This window comes from Centropristis striata, chromosome 4 (genome assembly GCF_030273125.1).
Source record: "Centropristis striata isolate RG_2023a ecotype Rhode Island chromosome 4, C.striata_1.0, whole genome shotgun sequence".
NCBI lineage: Eukaryota > Metazoa > Chordata > Actinopteri > Perciformes > Serranidae > Centropristis > Centropristis striata.
The window spans coordinates 28,471,632-28,490,885 of NC_081520.1; the positions used below are offsets into that span (position 1 = coordinate 28,471,632).

At 41.6% G+C, this 19,254-nt stretch overlaps 2 protein-coding genes across 3 annotated transcripts; both read left to right on the forward strand.

Annotated features, from left to right (window-relative positions):
* Positions 1–466: 466 nt before the first annotated feature.
* Positions 467–6,171, forward strand: rnf168 (ring finger protein 168). 2 transcript variants are annotated; one of them, XM_059331621.1, is made up of 8 exons: positions 467–577; positions 3,717–3,863; positions 3,941–4,139; positions 4,325–4,389; positions 4,476–4,631; positions 4,845–4,942; positions 5,044–5,098; positions 5,337–6,171. In XM_059331621.1, the coding sequence occupies exons 2-8, from the start codon at positions 3,744–3,746 to the stop codon at positions 5,871–5,873; spliced, it is 1,230 nt and encodes a 409-aa protein (XP_059187604.1). In that variant the 5' UTR covers positions 467–577; positions 3,717–3,743; the 3' UTR covers positions 5,874–6,171. The 2 variants fall into 2 exon arrangements, with proteins under 2 accessions (XP_059187604.1, XP_059187603.1); XM_059331620.1 differs by having other exon boundaries at positions 475–588.
* Positions 6,172–17,755: 11,584 nt separating this feature from the next.
* Positions 17,756–19,228, forward strand: LOC131970268 (transmembrane 4 L6 family member 1). Its single transcript, XM_059331628.1, has 5 exons — positions 17,756–17,932; positions 18,035–18,103; positions 18,446–18,600; positions 18,700–18,892; positions 18,969–19,228. The coding sequence occupies exons 1-5, from the start codon at positions 17,756–17,758 to the stop codon at positions 18,987–18,989; spliced, it is 615 nt and encodes a 204-aa protein (XP_059187611.1). The 3' UTR covers positions 18,990–19,228.
* Positions 19,229–19,254: the final 26 nt, after the last annotated feature.

Genomic DNA, 19,254 nt, shown 5'->3' on the forward strand with positions numbered 1-19,254 from the left:
TTAAGATTATCTCTTAGACCCCTTGCATTGACTGTTAAGAATTTAAGGTTGTTTTTCAAGGACATAAAAATAAATCAAACAGATAAGTCAATTTAAATAATGTGCAAATGAGAGAGGTAGGACTACTTTAACAGTAACAAAGAACAGTAACAAAGAACTAACTTTCTAGAAGATAAGATACACACTTTCTAGAAGATAAGATACACACACACATATGTGTGTGTGTATCTTATCTTGTGTGTGTGTGTGTGTATGTATGTATGTATGTATGTATGTATGTATGTATGTATGTATATATATATATATATATATATATATATATATATATATATATATCATATATACATACATACATACATACGTGTGTACGTATGTGTGTATATATATTTCTGTACTTAATTAAGCTGGAATTTACGACGGTCTGGGAAGGCCGCACAGTGTGCGCAGGCGCACCTTGCAGTTGATTCAGGCGGGTGTTCGGTAACAGCAGAGGAAGGTCCAGACAGTCCAGCTGGTAAACGGCCGGTAACAACCGGGAAACAGCCAGTAACAGGCGGTAAACCCCGGAGAGCCCTCGGTGAGCCCTCGGTGAGTCTCCAGTAACCTTTCGGTGAAACGGTACCGTGAGGTTCTCAGGCTAACTGGAGCTGTTAGCCGCTAGCTGTAAACTCTAAGGCCTGATAGCCCTGTTAGCCTGGGAGCTAATATAAACAACACCACATACACTAACATCATAGTTTACCCGTTGACAGTCAGTCCTGTTAGCTAACGGCTACTAACCTTCCTAGCTGGTTAGCTTTAACTTGTCACTGATTGGAACCGATAGATCGATTATTATAATAACTTATAACTTTATTATATTTCCCTGTTAAAAAAATAAAAGTTCTGCTTCACAGAGCTGAAGATAACTAATTATTTTTATTGATGATTAATGATGATATGTTATGATTATCCATGGTAACTAATGATTATTGATGATAAATCATGATTATTGATGGTTACTGATGATTATTGATAATAACTTATGATTATTGATAATAGCTCATGATTATGGTGGTAACTTATAATTATTGATGGTTACTTATGATTATTGATGATGATTTATGATTATTGATGATAGCTAATGATTATGGTGGTAACTTATTATAATTATTGATGGTAACTTATGATTATTGATAATAACTTATGATTATTGATAATGACTTATGATTATTGACAGTAACTTATGGTAATTGATGATGACTTATAATAACTTATGGTTATTGATGATGACTCATGATTACTGATAATAACTTATGATTATTGATGGAAACTTATGATTATTATTGATAATAACTTTTATTATTGATGATAACTTATGATTATTGATGGTAACTTATGATTATTATGGATAATAAATTATTATTATTATTGATAACTGATGATTATTGATGGTAGCTTATAATTATTGGTCAACAGAGTGTCGTTTTTCATACAATGACAATAAAGACCAATCTATATAATACTTTATGAATATGAATAATAATTTACAACTAGAAAATTTCCTCTGGGGAAATTCTGAAAGGGCCACGGGGCTACTGCCGGTGTGTGTACACTATGATGAGATTCTTCAGAGATTTTAAACAACTAGTTTATGTACTAGTAATGTTATGATACCATGTTATATACAAGGAGCACACCTACAACAAGCATTCCTTTCCAAGTATTTATACAGCAACCTATGCCCTTTCAACCTCAAAATGTGTGTGTGTGTGTGTGTGTGTGTGTGTGTGTGTGTGTGTGTGTGTGTGGCGCAGTAATATCATCACTCCTGAGGGGAGAAGATTTTTCAGGAGTGATGATATTACTGCGCCGAGTCGAAGTGCTCCCAAGTGCTATTCCGCCATACATTATAGTTATCCTTTTTATCCGCTTAGAAAAGCGCCACGTTTTATTTTGTGTCGCCATACTTGGTCGTTTAACTACTCGTGTAGCTGTATTTAAATAGGGAAAACGTGGAGGAGTTTGGTCGCTTCTAACTGTCCATCTGTTTGGATCCTAATGAATGAACTGGGCTAAGCTAAGTGCTAGCCAAGTGGCGCCGCGCGCCAGGGCGATTGAGTGCACACATTGAGACGCAAGAGGTCTGTATCAACTCGTCTTACTTGACCGAATAACATGTTTTAATATGAAAAAACGGTGGAGTGTTCCTTTAAAGATATTTTTTTGGCCATTTTCAAGGCTGTATTGAGTGTCACAGAGTGAAAGGGGAAGACATGCGGGAAAAGGCTCCGAGTCGGATTCCAACCCGGGCCACCCGCTCACGAGGACAATGCCTCTATGGTACGCGCTCTACCAGGTGTGCCACCGGGGCGCCCCCGGTGGTTCTCTCTTTCTGTGAGAGATATATCAGAGGATGAAAGGCTTTGGGGTCGACTAATCAGAGCAGACCAATCAACAGAATTAACTGCCACTGTAGAATGTTTGGCACAGTGACAGCAGCCAGAGTTAGACAGACTGGAATTTCTGGCCTCGAACAGAAAGCATTTTTGGCAAAACCATAATACCTATCATTGATCCGACTTCACTTTGAGCATCCCGAGTTCTTCCTGAACAGCTACATACGTTTTTTGTGAAGAAAAATGAAGAAATAGCTTTGTAAGAGCGATCTGAAAAACTTAAATATGCTTTTCTACAGAAATCGTCCTGCGTTTTTAATATGGGAGTCAATGGGGCTGTTGGTGCGTGTTGGTGGCGCATCTGTGTGCCCTACGCCCAAACCATAACTCTGACAGCTTTACCAGAAGATTGTGAGTGAGAAGACAATTTTTTCTCTCCCCCTGCACTCTAACGATGATGTCACACACTGTGACACGAACATTCCATGCAATACACATTATAATCTCAGAATTTCTCCAAAAATGATCATGGTCATTAAATAGGGATTGATGAAAAACGAAATGACATATCGAAACGTGGATTAATACACCAATACACAAGACTTGTGTCTACTGTTTAAAAGAGTAGACGTTTGAAAATCTCCAATTATTGTTCTTTTCTGCTCATTTTTCTTTTGGCCGTCCCATTCACTTCAATGCAAAATTTTGGGCAGTTTTTCTTATGTCGCGAAAAATTCATATTCCGTAGAGAAAAGTAATAGCACACCGATCCCGATCAAACCGCACGTTTTGATATATAATTTGTCCTAGTACTAGTAGCGGGACGAAATTGTGTCCGGAAGGGGAAGAAGAAAAAATCCACAGTATAACAATGGTGCTTGGTGCAACACGTCTATGAGTGTGAAAGAAACAGCTGTGTGTGATACATCATTGTCAGCTATAATGAGGAATCATTATCAAACAATGAGACCATGTAGCTTTCTATCTAAACCATAATGCTGTAGACTGATTAATTTGAATGCAGATGAAGAGGACTCACGATGTACTCTCTGATGAGGCCGTGTCCTTTATCAGGAGGGCTCCAGGAAACTTGCACCGTCCCGTCCTCACCATTATCACAAGTCAGCTGCAGGTTCCTGGGTGGGTCAGTCACTGCAGGAAGGACACACACACACACACACACACACACACACACACAGACAGGCTGAGTTGTTGTGGGTAGCTGACTCTATTTCTCTCTGTCTTCAGAGACATTTCCTCTTGATTCAAAGTGAATCAGAGTTCCTGATATCAGTTTGTTCCTCAGTGTGACCTGTCCTCCGACTCCTCCCCCTGCAGAGCTGTGACCTACCACAGAAGAAGACGATGGCGCCCGTGTCAGACTCAGGAGGGGCGGAGCTTTCTCTGGCTGACTGTCGCTGTCCGGTGTGTCTGGAGATCTTCATGGAGCCAGTGACTCTGCCCTGCACACACACCTTCTGCAAGGTAGTACACACACACACACACACACACACACACCCCTTCAGAGCGTCCTACTTGTTGACTCTCATTGTGGTTGCTAGGAGTGCTTCCTGGAGACGGTGGACAAGGCGGCGCTCTGCTGCCCGCTGTGCAGGAAGCGAGTGTCTAGTTGGGCGCGGCTCAACAGCAGGAACAACTCTCTGGTGGACCAGCAGCTCTGGGACCAGATCCAGACCCGCTTCCCTCTGCAGTGTCAGCGCCGCCTCAACGGGCAGGACGCCACCGCTGAGGACGAGCAGGGTACACTAGCAAACGCACACACACACACACACACACACACACACACACACCTTATAAGACTTTATGGTAAACTGCTGTTAATAATCACTGAATAATTAATAAGGTGACTCACCTGTACAGGTTAAAGTGACGTCACTAAGTTTTATTTAACTAATACAACTCTGTGTGTGTGTCTGTGTGTGCAGTGTGTTCTCCTAGAGTGAGTGAGCCTGGAGAGCTAAAGCAGGAGTATGAGGCCCAGATAACCAAAGTAAGAATGATATTATTATTATAATTATTATTATTATTATTGATTAGTGAGTGTGTGATGATGTAACTTTGTTGTTGTGTCTCCAGCTGAGGGAGGAGCGGCGGCAGCTGGCGGAGGAGCAGAGCAGAGCCAGTGAGGAGCTGATCAGGAGGATGCTGAAGGAGGAGGAGACGCTGCTGCAGGAGGACACCAGGAGACGGCAGGAGGACGAGAGACTGGCCCTCCTCCTCAGCAACCAGCTGGTCCGTCCTCAGAGACATTTATTGTTAATGAGAGACAAATAAATTCTCTCTGTTCACCTGTCTGTCCCCCTAGCTCTCTCTCTGTCCCACTGTCTGTCTGTCTGTCCCCTAGCTCTCTCTCTGTCTGTCCCCCTGTCTCTTGTCCTCCTCTTAATGTCCTATTGTCCTCCTCTTGTCCTCTTGATGTCCTATTGTCCTCCTCTTGTCCTGCAGAATTCTGCTCCTGTCTCTCAAGAGAACGCTGGTCTTGCTGATGTCACTCCAGCCAAGAAGAAGAAGAAGAAAGAGGTCAGCGGAGGACAGATGGAGAGGTAGGTGCCCGTCTCCCTTTCCCGTGTCCCCATGTCCCTGTCCCTCAGTGAGGACAATGATGAAGATGTTGGGGTTAGTTGACAATGTCTTTCTGTTTCAGGTTCTTGTGTCCTCGTCCATCTCACAGCAGCTCTTCAGTCTTTCTGTCCAATAAGGTGAGAAGACAACACAGAGGAGACATATTGTCCTCTAACACTGTTATTACTGCTCAGAGGAGACATGTTGTCCTGTAACGGATCAATCACTTTATTTTGTCTTCATGCTGATGTTTTAGTGAGTTAACAGATTGAATATTTCTATCTAACTGTCTCTCTGCTCCACCAGTCTGTGAGAACTCAAACATTTTGATCTTGTAGAGTTGAAACTAAACAGCTGTTTGACTTCCTGTTGCAGGAGAACATCTTCCTCTCTCAGGAGGAGCAGCAGGAGGAGCAGCAGGAGCAGCCTCCCCCCGCCAGGACTCCTGCAGACGGACCACCTGCTGCAGCCAAGAGGAAGATCTCAGAGCTGGACGCCCCGGAGGACGAGGAGGTGGTGGTTTCCTCCCCTGGGGAGGCGCGGCTGGTAGAGTGGGAGGAGGAGCTGCTGAGCAGACGGCAGCAGGAGGAGGAGGATCGGCGGCTGGCTCTGCTCCTGCAGAAGGAGCTGGACCAGGAGGAGCGACGGAGAGCTACCGACAGGAGCAAAGGATCCTCAGACCCGTACCTCCTCCGCCAGGCCACCAAGGGGAGCAGCAGCAGAGCCTCCACAGCAAGGACCTCATCCTCCTCCTCCTCCTCCTCTTCGTCCTCATCCTCCTCGACAAAGACCTCCTCATCCCCCTTCTCCTCCTCCTCCTCCTCATCCTCCTCGACAAAGACCTCGTCCTCCTCTAGTAGAGGCAGTAAACAGACGACTCTGACAGAGATTTTTTCCAGCCTGAGTAGTTGAACCCTCTCTGTCCCCCTGTCTCTCTGTCCCCCTGTCCTCTTACTGTGGGGGGCCTTCAGGCCTGGGTGGGGACGTGTCCCTGGGGGACATGCTGACTGTAGAAGGACTCTGCTGCTCTTCAGACGTTAAGTTTGAATTAAACATTTGTTTGAAATGTTTTTTTTTCTTTTTGATGAAACTGCTATTCTCTGAAAAGTGAAAGTTTGTTTGAACGGTTTTGTTTTCTCAGAGTACCGGTCAGAGGTCAGCTGACGTGGCCTTTAACCCTTTCACTCCTCAATAAAGTTCTTGTTTTTCATTGTTGTTTTCAGTTTTTATTGTTAGATCTCCCTCCAGTGGTCGGAGTGAGGAACTGCAGCGTTTCCTGTCAAGCTTTTGTTTAGCAGAACAGAAGAGAGGAGAGTAAAATCCTTAAAAATGAAAGCGTTAACACCTTCATGGACCTTAATCTGATCAGAAATCAGTCTGACAGACAGTCTGCTGTAGCCACCATCAGAGAAAGGATCACTATCTGACTTTTACACACAGTTTATTATGTGACTGTGAGACTGATCTGATTGGTCTAAACTGTTGGATGAGCACCTGGTTTAGACTCGGCCCTCCTTGATGACCCAGGCTACGTCGTTAGTATCTTGGTGCTCCAGCTTCAGGAACATGCTCTGTTGAAGGAAACAAACTAACTGCCCAGTCCTCTGTCTCGTATCTAGTGTTGGTCAGTTCCTGCCTCCTCCTGCGTTTATGACCTGGGATGTGTCTCTATGGATGTGTCTGTGTTACACTAGGGTTGTGAGCGATAAATCGATTCGACCGGATATTCGGTTTAACAAGTGAGAGATGTGTCGGTAGTAGCCTCCTCAATCGATACGAGTCAGCCATGAACTCCTAGATGAATCGTTGGTAGAGTCATGGATCGGTTGTAGAGTCATGGATCGGTTATAGAGTCATGGATCAGTTGAAGAGTTATGGATCGGTTGATCATTGTTCGGTTGTAGAGTCATGGATCAGTTGTAGAGTCATGGATTGGCTGTTGAGTCATGGATCGGCTGTAGAGTCATGGATTGGCTACAGCTTTGAATCGGTTGGCGGCTTCACACACTTACAGTTTGTGTCAGCGTCTCTAAAACAATGCGAGAGCTGAAGCTGCTCGCAAAACGTTTCTGTCAAAACTCCATGGGTCTCTCCATTCTCTCATTTTGCATCCCCGCTTCCCTCACTGCGCTGTTCACTTACATCTTAGTCCCGCCCACCGGGGATGATGGAGAGACGCAGGGAAGCTAAGCAAGGAGAGAGGAGATGTTTTAAGAGACATGAGACATCCTTTCCTCCGAAGTGTCACGTGAATCGATGTCTGTTTCTAATGATGGTGGCAGCGGATCACAGATGGATCAGCTGTCAGTCATTTTAACAGCTGTAGACATGCACTAATAATAAATATAATAATGATAATAATCAGCTGTCAGTCACTTTAATAGCTGTCGACATGCACTAATAATAATAAGTGTTCTTTCTGTTTAACAGAAAGCTGCACATGAATAACAACCTGCATTGTGTATTTATACTGTTAACTGTGTCCTGCTCAGGGGCACGGGAATGCCTTTATATTATTTATTTATTATTATTAGTGTATATAGACGATCCTGGTGATAAATTCATTATTTAATATCCCAGAATATGATTGTGTCCGCTGAACACCGGCCAATGTTTTATTAGGTTTGATGATTAAGGGAAAATGTAAATGACGTCACTCAGATCAAACTTACACTCAGCAATGATCGGCCTCACGTGGGACTGAATGGAAATGACAAATTATGTAAAAGTGTTTCTTGCTGACAGACTACTGTTTTTTTTAATTTACTTTAATAGTATCCATAATAAATCTGAATGGGGGAAATAACAGACCATGAAAGGAAAAAAAGCTTCTAGAACGATTTTTCTTTACATTATTATAAATGTAGAAAGATGTTTGTGGTCTTTGTGTTGTTCAGACACATGTAGGGGTATCTGGTTGCAGATACAAATTGCCTCCAGCAGGGGGCACCCTGGATGTAATGGGTGTCTGCTTATTTAGATCAATTTTGCTATCAGAAATTGACTTAATTAATATTCATACTTTAAATAAATTAAAGTTACTGTCGGGGCACCACCTCTTTACTTAGAAAGAGGAAAGATAGCAAATCATAGTAAATCAGTCTCATAAAGTTAACAAATTATCAATTTGAAACATTGATTATTAATTATGAATATGATTATAATCAAATTACCTTATTAATATTTAGTAATGGTTGAAGGAATTTGAGTTCTTTTCATAGCAGAGGTTTAGCAAATCACTCATTCATGTGCAACATTAAAGAGAAGTTTATTAATCCAAAAAGATATTTATTCTAAAACAAAGTAAAACAAGCAAAACACACAATAACTAATCTAAAAGACTATTTACAGTGGAAATGTGGGTGAAAGATTATGTGTAACAACATGGCCAACCAAGGGCGGTCATTTAAGTAAATCAAAATGGAGGAAGCCTTTTTGTTCTTTAAGGACAATAGACCATGCGGCCTTGAAAGTCTATGTGTTGTAGGAAGCCAAATTAAAGTATATTTTATGTGGTTTTAGTGTGTGAGCAAATCAAGTGAGTTATAGTTAATTTACACGTACAACTTAAAGCCTGTAGAGCAAGATTAATCATACAACTTCAAATGATCTGGCTACACAAAATATCACAACAAACATACTTAACAAACACACAACTCATCAACACCATTGATTTAAGTTTAACAAACTTGTTCTTGCTTGTACTAACTGCCCAGAGTACTGTACCACAGAGTCCAGAGTTGAAAGGGGGAAGCAGAAAACCTTTTGAAGAAGAATCAGCTCCTGGTTGGGTTTGGGTGTGCTCAGAGTCATTCGCTGTTGTTGGCTCCAAAAGCTTGAAGAGGGTCTCTGTGATTATATCTAGTATAGATCACAGACAGGACATAAAGTGTGGTGGTGGGCCCAAGCTTGGTTTGGGGCCTTCCCTTAGAGCTGGAGAGAGAGGGAAATTGTCTGATCTACCTCCTGGAAAATCAGACCAGGACAGCAGCCGTGCTGTCCCTCTGAGGGAGTTGAGGAGAAGAGAGTGAAGGGATGGCTGCAGGAGACTTTTGTGTCTCTACCTGGGAGTTGTACTTCCTGGAAGAACCAGCCAATGAGGTGTCTTTAGGTATATACAGATGGCTGTGGCCATGGTGGGGGTGGAGGTCGTTTGTCTTTGTTAGGAGGGGGACAAAGAAAGACCTCCATCTTGAAGCATGGAATCAAGAAAGTGCTGCCACAATTCTCAATGCATTCAGTCCATAAATCCAAATGAAATATGTGGGTTACCTGTGACCCCTACACAAAATAAAACTGATTTTAACTACATGGTGAGTGAGAAGATAAATCAACTTTAAAACTTTTAATATTTTTTTTAATCGTATCTTAGCCTGTGTATCTAGATGCGAATCGGATCGTTTATCAAAGAGAGATGTTGTTAAAATAATTGATTATTTTCTATATTGGTAAATGGTTTTATGCTTTATTTCTGCTTCTCTGTGGTCTGTCTCTGTTCTCTGTGAGTGACGCAGGTCACTATCAAAGGTCAAACCTTGACTGTAATATCTCTCTCTATGCATTTATATTAAGTCAGACAATATGATTTGATACATTGATTGTGTTTGTGTGTTAATATTGATGTAGAAAACTATGATTACTTTAATTACATATATTCCATTTGCTTAAACTGATTAAGATTCTATAAATCACAAAGAATGACATCCAGATATATTGATACATAGTTTTTGCTGTGTGTGTATGTGCGTTTGTGAGTGTGTGTGTGTGTGTGTGTGTGTGTGTATGTGTGTCTGGAGAGGGGAGACCACAGAAGGCCGAATGAAAATCCCGTGTGAGAATCTCTGTAAGTCATAACAAGGAAAAATGTTTGTGCTAACAAGTTTGTTAGCAGGCCACAAGGCTTTGTTATGGGCAGCAGTGATTGTATTGCCCAGGTGGCCTGATGTGTGACGGTATGAAAGAAGACTGGCAAATCAGCGGAGGGGGAAGGCGGGACTTCCTGGAGGAAATCGGCCAGCATGTTTTGTAAACAATTGTAAGGTTATTTTAATGGGTTCCAGGGACAGAGTCGTGGTTCAGACTTCACGAACTGAAACACGTCTGTATTCAGGGACATGAGTTAATTTTGAACCCGGAGATCTCTGTAAAGTGCACATTTTTTGACGTATTGTAATAAAACTTTTGTTAAACTGAGAAACTTGGACGTCTCCAGCTCTTCATTTCCCCATCAAAGAATGCGCAGAAAAATGGTGAGGTTTTTTCTGTTGGTGACAGATTTTTTCTGTCGGTGACAGATTATCAATTTTCAAGGTTTCCGCATGCAATTTTTCTAACAAATGGTGACCCCGACGTGATGGGGAGTGGAAGCTGGAGGACGTGAGTATTAAAATTAATTTTTTATATATGCTTGATCTGAAATTTAACCTGTAATTCTCTTTGGAAAAATGATAACAGCCTGAATTCTTGCTGATACCACTGACATCCAGACTTTGTTGACAACAGCAGGGTACCCTTATCAAGGAAGGTGAGCACAAACCTTTTTAATAAAATCTGTGCAAATTGGCCTAATTGCAAAATTGAGTTGTTGTCAATAGAAAACAGATGTCATAGTTAGAAATACAATACGTCAAGAAGATTTATTGACTTATAAAAAATAATAAAAATAATAAAAAAATAAATAAAACAAATAAAACATTTTATTTTAATTAAAAATTAAAATAGAATAAAATAAAAATAGAAGAAAGAGGGGGCATACGACTGTCCAGCTCGAAGACAGGGGATAACGGTCCCGCTGTAAGGCCTTTTGATGTAAAGGGGGGCCGACGTGTCTCGCCGAAAACAGGGATCCGACGTTTGGAGTCCGCTGTATAAATTGAAGAAAAGGTGGATTACGTGATTTTAATCCAGCCTGAAGACAGAGAATACGGTTCTCTGTGTTGATTTTAAAGGGGGATTTTCTTTTTAGAAAATCCGGCCAAAAATCAGGAGGCAAAGTGTCTCACTGTATTTCTCCAATCAATATTGTTCCAATCAAAATGTTTTAATAAAGACTGTTCTAATCAAGAAGTTTTAATAACATGGGTGTTTATATAATAATCAATCAGAGTGATTAATGAAGGGTTGAAATGTATGGGCTGGGTCTGTTCTCATAGAGTGAATTTAAAGATTACACGTCTTGTGTGTCTACTCTGAGAATTGTCTGTTGGGTATTGTGGGAGGTTTGTTTTAATAATTGATGACTCTGTCAAGATTGTATTTAAAACTGTGTGCGAACTGAGTTAACTCCAAGTGTCTGAGCGCAACATTTCTTTTAAATGTTGTAGAAGCTTCTCAGTCTGGTTCATAACACGGGGCAATGCGTCCAATACAATCTGTGACTCAGCATGTATGGCAAAGTAATTTATCTGAACATATATATCATAGAAAAAGGTTCTGCATCTCATTCAGTGGAGTAAAATTTGGAATGGGATGTCTGAAGAATTAAACACTTCAAAGTCAAATTTAAAGAGCATGTCTTCACTCAATATAGGGATGAAAATAGGTGTGTGAGATGAAAATTGAGTGTGTAAATGGTTTTATGCTTTATTTCTGCTTCTCTGTGGTCTGTCTCTGTTCTCTGTGAGTGACGCAGGTCACTATCAAAGGTCAAACCTTGACTGTAATATCTCTCTCTATGCATTTATATTAAGTCAGACAATATGATTTGATACATTGATTGTGTTTGTGTGTTAATATTGACCCTAGCCCTAGCTAGTGCTTTCCCTTATGGCTGTGCAGTGTTAACTGTGTGCTCTGTTATATTTACTCTGTGTTTTATGCTAAATTCACTTTTTAAGCAGCATTTAATGGTCATAATGCTGATAATTGCTCATTTTTATTAATCTCAAACACTTTTCAGACAAAAGTCCCAGACTTCCTGTCTGTGTTCATCAGCAGGGTTCCACTCCAATTAACACCACAGAAGAAGTGTCTCCTCGTCCTAACCAAGTGGTGACATCACTTCCTGTTACAGAGACTGGAACATCATGTTTGTTTCTGACTGAAGAGAGTCACGAGACTGTTTGACACTTTGAGGAAGTTTCATCATCACTCATTCTGTGGTCATGTGACCCTGATGACCAGGCGTCCTCGTGGATCAGAGGCGTCCACGTGGATCAAATCAAAATCAAATCAATCAAAACTACTTTTTTATCCCTGAGGGTAAGTTCAGTTAGTCTGTTAGCTCTGTTAGAATGAGACAGCCTATTTTAAAACAGGTATTTCAGGATGGCCTCAAACATCTTGACAGTGCATCTCTCCACCACCTCCTCCAGTGTGTCCAACCTGGCTCCAACCACAGAACCAGCTCTTTAGACCAGTCTGTCTCTCTGTGTCTGATGATGCCTCCCCAGCAGACTGCAGCATAAAACAACACACTACCACCACCACAGACTGATAAAAAAAAAAAGCTTCCTTAAGAAAAAGAGGCGGCTCTGCCCCTTTTTGTAGAGAGCATCTGTGTTTAGGGAGCAGTCCAACTTAAAATCGAGGTATACACCTAGATATTTATAACTTGGCACCACCTCGATGTCCACCCCACAGGTATTCACTGGCAGAAGGGGGGGCTTGAACCTGTGGAAATCTATGATCATTTCCTTAGTCTTTGAGGTGTTCAGTAGGAGATAGTTCTTGTGACTCCAGTCACTGAAGGCTTTTATCAAATCCCCAGATTCAGATTTCTGTCCATTCCTGATACACACCACAATAGCAGTGTCGTCTGAGTACTTCTGGATGTGGCAGGACTCAGAGTTGTACTTCAAGTCCGCTGTGTACAGTGTCAACAGGAATGGAGCCAGAGCAGTCCCTTGTGTTGTGAGACAAACTGAAGTCATCTTGGATCACCTGGTTAATTGTGTTTGAGTTATTTAATATTGATGATCTGAGATACTTAAATATCACTGTAGGTCAGAAACAATGAGTCGTCAGTTCCCCCACAGTGCGTCACGAGTCGGCTGAAATAGACGAAGAGACTCAGAGTCACGACCTGAAACACCAAACCTCTGACTCATCATCAACATGGTATTCTCATCATTTGTTTCTGTCAGGTCACCATTGTATAATAATTATAACTGATTATAATAGTTATAATGCATTTTAAATAAAATTATATATATATATATATAATTTATAATATAAATTGCATGTTTAATTTATAAATTGCAGCTACGAGAAGAATTATACACTAAAGAAAGTTATGAAGTATTTCAATTCTTTACCTGATGTTACGATGTCTATAATAGTTTAATACAGTAATTTAATGATGCTTTATGTTCTTTCAAAGGTAAAGTTACAAAACTTCCTGTTTCCATATAGGGCTCTGTGTGTGTGTGTGTGTGTGTGTCAGTTATAAATGTTAGTTCCTCAGTCTCAGTTTGAACTGGATCAGCAGCAGATCTTCAGGGTGAGTCCTTTGAGCTTTTTTTTAAATTTTATTAACATGTGGATCATTGTTATTGTTGTTATATGAGACAGAAACAAATGTATTCATATCAGACAAACATGATCTCATGATTATTATGGTGCAAAAATGTTTAATTAGCTTACAGTCTCAGTAATAAAAGTCTTAGGGTTCACGCAGCTTTTCAAAATAATCTACTCTGTATTTAAGTATAGCTTACGTTCATTGTGATGCTGACGATGATTGCGTCTATTGATCCATGATCATCAATGTCTGTCAATCGATTTGAAATAACTTTCAACGTGAAGACTGGTCGAGAGTGCAGGTCACCCTGATTTACATGTTAACTGAAACTGTCTCTGTCACTTTATGCTGATAACCTACGAGTCTCCTCTTTACTGACATGCCCACTTTATGCTGATAACCCACGAGTCTCCTCTTTACTGACATGCCCACTATATGTTGATATCACAAGTCTCCTCTTTACTGACATGCCCACTTTATGTTGATAACCCACGAGTCTCCTCTTTACTGACATGGCCACTTTATGTTGATATCATGAGTCTTCTCTTTACTGACATGCCCACTTTATGTTGATAACCCACGAGTCTACTCTTTACTGACATGCCCACTTTATGTTGATAATAATAATAATAATTCATTTTATTTGATAGGGCGCCTTTCAAGGCACTCAAGGTCGCCTTACAGCATGGATAAAACAATGCAGAACATCATACAATCAAACATCATAGAACATTTACGAATACATTACAATTAAGGAGGGGAGTTTGTGCGGAGGATCAGATGGAGTGAGCGGGTCTGAACAGGTATGTCTTGAGATGTGATTTGAACTGATTGAGAGATGTGATGTTGCGAAGGGAAGGGGGAAGGGAATTCCAGAGCAAGGGAGCAGAGCGACTGAAAGCTCTGCTCCCCATTGTAACCAGGCGGGCAGGGGGGACGGAGAGGTGGGTGGAGGAAGATGATCTGAGTGGGCGGGCGGGTGTGGCAATGTGGAGGAGGTCAGAGAGGTATGGAGGGGCAAGGTTGTGAATGGCCTTGAAGGTGAGCAGTAGAGTCTTGTATTGGATGCGGTGTGTGATTGGGAGCCAGTGGAGCTGCTGGAGGATTGGTGTGATGTGGTGACTGGATGGGGTCCTTGTGATGATGCGGGTTGCTGAGTTCTGTACCAGTTGTAGTTTGTGAAGAGTTTTTTGCGGAAGTCCAACAGGAGAGAGTTGCAGTAGTCAAGATGGGAGGGGACGAGACTGTGGACCAGGATGGCAGCTGTGTGGGGTGTAAGAGAGGGGCGGAGGTGGTTGATGTTGCAGAGATGGAGGTAAGCTGAGCGGGTTATGTGACTGATGGAGTTTACCTGGAGTTGTTCCGATTCCAATACCATATCGCCGAGTACTGGAGTCCAGGCACCGTTTTCCAGTTAGCCCGGTTAGCTTCGGCTACATTAGCACAGCTACAGTCAAACTGGAGCGGCCCCTTTTTTAAACAAAAGGAACAGTACGACCAATTAACTGCGTACCTGTGAAGTGTGTACTTGTGTCTCTGTTGTTAAAGTTTATTGTTACTTTAGAGCAGGGGTCTGAAACTCAAATTACCTGGGGGCCGCTGGAGGCAGTATCAAAATTACCAAAAAAAGACACAAAATGACAGAAAAAAAACTAAATTACTTAAAAAAAAGACACAAAATGACAGAAAAAAGACACAAAATAACTAAAAAAATCACACAAAATGACAGAAAAAAAACTAAATTACTTAAAAAAAGACACAAACTTACTAAAAAAGACACAAAATGACCAAAAAAGACACAAAATAACTAAAAAAGACACAAAATGACCAAAAAAGACACAAAATAACTAAAAAGGACACAAAATGACCAAAAAATAACTAAAAAAAGACACAAAATTACCAAAAAAAGACACAAAATAACTAAAAAGGACACAAAATGACCAAAAAAAGACAAAATTACAAAAAAGACACAAAATGACAGAAAAAAAACTAAATTACTTAAAAAAGACACAAACTTACTAAAAAAGACACAAAATTACCAAAAAAGACACAAAATAACTAAAAAGGACACAAAATGACCAAAAAAAGACACAAAATAACTAAAAAAAGAGACAAAATGACCAAAAAAAGACGCAAAATAACTAAAAAGGACACAAAATGACCAAAAAAAGACAAAATTACAAAAAAGACACAAAATGACAGAAAAAAAACTAAATTACTTAAAAATCACACAAAATGACAGAAAAATACCTAAATTACTTAAAAAAGACACAAAATGACAGAAAAAAGACACAAAATTACTAAAAAAAGACACAAAATGAACAAAAAAGACACAAAATAACTAAAAAGGACACAAAATGACCAAACAAAGACACAAAATAACTAAAAATGTAGGAAATGGTCTGCTACAATATATTTGTGTATGATTGTCAGTGCCAAGGGAAAGAGAGAAAGATGGCCTATATTTTGCATTTTGTTGTCCAAGTAGCTGTTACTTTGTTCAGTGACAATATTGTTCAATCTAATCAATTCTAATGACTGTTGATTGAGGGTGGGTGGTGGCAGCGGGGCTCAATGGGTGCTCAGCACCCCTAAAGCTCTGACCCTAGACTCGCCCCTGGATGACACCCAGACTCTTTACCTTGGGGTATGGAGAGATGTCTATGGATATTGTGAAACTGGGAGATTTTAGGGATTCTAGGGTGGTTTTTGTGCCAATGAGTAGAATTTCTGTTTTGTTACTGTTCAGTTTCAGGAAGTTGGATGAAAACCAGGACTGTATTTCGAGGAGGCAGTCAGTGAGGAAGGAGGGAGGAAAGGTGGACTCTGGGTTCATTGGAAATGTGGAGCTGGGTGTCATCCGCGTAGCAGTGGAAGTTGATGTGATGTTTCCGGAAAATGTAACCAAGGGGGAGTAGGTCGATGATGAATAAGAGGGGTCCCAGGACAGAGCCTTGGGGCACCCCTGTGGTGACTGGGAGTGGTTGTGATGTGAATGATTTAAGTTGGATAAAGTGTGTGCGGCCAGAGAGGTAGGATTTGACCCAGTTGAGGGGGGTGTGCGTGATGCCTATGGAGAGGAGTCTGTCAAGGAGGATGGTGTGTGAGATGGTGTCGAATGCCGCACTCAGATTAAGCAGGATGAGGATGGAGAGGAGACCAGAATCAGCTGCGAGGAGGAGGTCGTTGGTGATTTTGAGTAGTGCAGTTTCAGTGCTATGGAGAGGTTGGAAGCCAGGCTGGAATTGTTCAAAAATGTCATTGCGGGAAAGGTGGGAATGGAGTTGAGTGGCAACAGTTTTTTCCAGAATCTTTGACAGAAATGGCAGATTGGAGATGGGACGGAGGTTGTTAGGGTCATTGGGATCTGCACCAGGTTTCTTTAGTATTGTGGTGACAGCAGCTGTTTTGAGGGGTGATGGGACAATTCCAGTAGTGAGAGGAGTGGATTATGTGTGTGATGAGGGGGGCCAGAGAGGGAATTGTGGCTTTGACAAGAGCAGTTGGAAGAGGGTCTAACTGGCAGGTTGATGACTTTGATTTCTTGATGATATCAGTAATTCCAGAAACTGGGGGCAGGGTAAATGCTGAGAGAGTGTGGGAGGGGGGCACAGATGGAAATAGCGGAGATGAACTATGAGAGGCACTGGGAGCACAACATCCACCAGCAACGGTGGATGTTGTTGATTTTAGCAGTGAAAGAGGATAGAATAGTGTTGCAGGAGGCTGTAGGGTACATCTGTGGTGGTAGTGAGTCCGGAGGTTGAGTGGTGTTGCGGACGAGTGAAAAGAGGGCTCTTGAATTGCCATGATAACCCATGAGTCTACTCTTTACTGACATGCCCAATTTATGCTGACAACCCACAAGTCTCCTCTTTACTGAAATGCCCACTTTATGCTGATAACCCACGAGTCTCCTCTTTTACTGACACGGCCACAGAAAAATACAGACACACAAAAAACATATATATCGGGTGTAAGATTGAAAATTAGAGTTCTGGTTCCGGGGGGATGAAGGTTTAATTGTCATCATTTTAACAAATTGTTTTTTTATGAATTCTTTAACAGCTGATGAAGTTGTTGGTTCTGACCCTGATAACCAAAAAGCAAGCATCTGTTTGGTGACAGATGTGTGAATACGGTACTAACATAAAAGGATCTGTTTGGTTACAGATGTATGAATACCAAAATAAAAGCCTCTGTTTGGTGACAGATGTTTGACTACCAAAACAAAAGCATCTGTTTGGTGACAGATGTGTGACTACCAAAATAAAAGCCTCTGTTTGGTGACAGATGTGTGACTACCAAAATAAAAGCCCCTGTTTGGTGACAGATGTGTGTGTCGAGGTGTCTGCAGTGTGTCTCCGTCTCTCTGGTTGCCATGGCGATCACTTGCATGCTGTCCAACATCCTGCTCCTGCTTCCTGAACTGAAGATCCACTACCTGATGGAGGGCCATGTGACCAGAGAGGCGACCTGGGCCACGGGCCTCTGGGGCTCCGGACTGCTGGTGAAAAGTTTTAAATGTTTGATGAGAAACTGGAACTAAAACCTTGATTCCCAGAGAAACAAAATAAAATGTCACAACATGAACGTTTGTGTCTGATGTCAGGTTCTCATCGCAGCGAGAGCCTTCCTGCAGAGTAGCAGGACACCAGGCTGCTGTGCCTTCAGACGACAGGTGAGTCAGACAGGTGAACGAGCCGTTAAAGTGTTAAAGCTCTCAGTGGTCACACAGTGCAATGACATCAATTAGGTGATCCAGATGTTGTGTCAGGTGATCCAGGTGTTGTCAGGTGATGCTTGTGTTGTGTCACATGATCCAGGTGTTGTCAGGTGATGCTTGTGTTGTGTCACATGATCCAGGTGTTGTCAGGTGATCCAGGTGTTGTCAGGTTATCCAGGTGTTTTGTCAGGTGATTCAGGTGTTGTCAGGGGATCCAGGTGTTTTGTCAGGTGATCCAGGTGTTGTCAGGTAATCCAGATTTTATCAGGTGATCCAGGTGTGTCTCTCTGTGTCTAGATGTTGTGCCAGGTGCTGTACTCGTGTGTGTGTGTTCTGGCTGCGGGCTGCTGCTGTCTGGTCAGTGTGACTGGTCTCTGTCAGGGTCCTCTCTGTCTCTACAACTCCACATCTGGACCCACCTGGGGGGTCCCACTGCAGCCAGTCCCAGACAGGTGAGACAAACACATGGACACACACACACACACACACACACGGACACACACACACACACAGTAACCCTCTGCTTTGTGTGTGTGTGTCTGTGTGTGTAGTCATGCAGGCTACCTGTACAACAGGTCTCAGTGGTCCTCGGTGTGTGTGGAGCCTGACGGCGTGGTCCAGTGGAACGTGGTTCTGTTTGCCGTGATGGGCGGAGCCAGTGGTCTGCAGGTGGTCATCTGCAGCGCCAACGTGCTGAACTCTCTGCTGGGGCTGATCCTGGGTCAGAGCTGCTGCAGCAACAAGGTACCTGATCACACCTGGACCAGAGACCTGTCTGTCAGCTGTAATAACACTGTGTGTGTCTGTGTGTGTTTTACAGGTCAGTCCAATCTCTGTGTGACCTCTGACCTCCGGCTGTCACAGAAACTCTTCACATGTAAAAGGCTTTTATTATGGCCAGTTATATTTTTACAACCACTGATGCACTTTATATAAAAATAACTGAAGGATTATTGATTACAAACATTAATTGTTGTTTTATTTTATTTTATTATTTTAACTACCATTTAAGTTGTATTTATTAATGTTTAATATTTTATTAATTTTTAATTTAATCTATTTTTTTTCTTTGAGATAAAATGTGTTGATTTATTTATTAATGAATA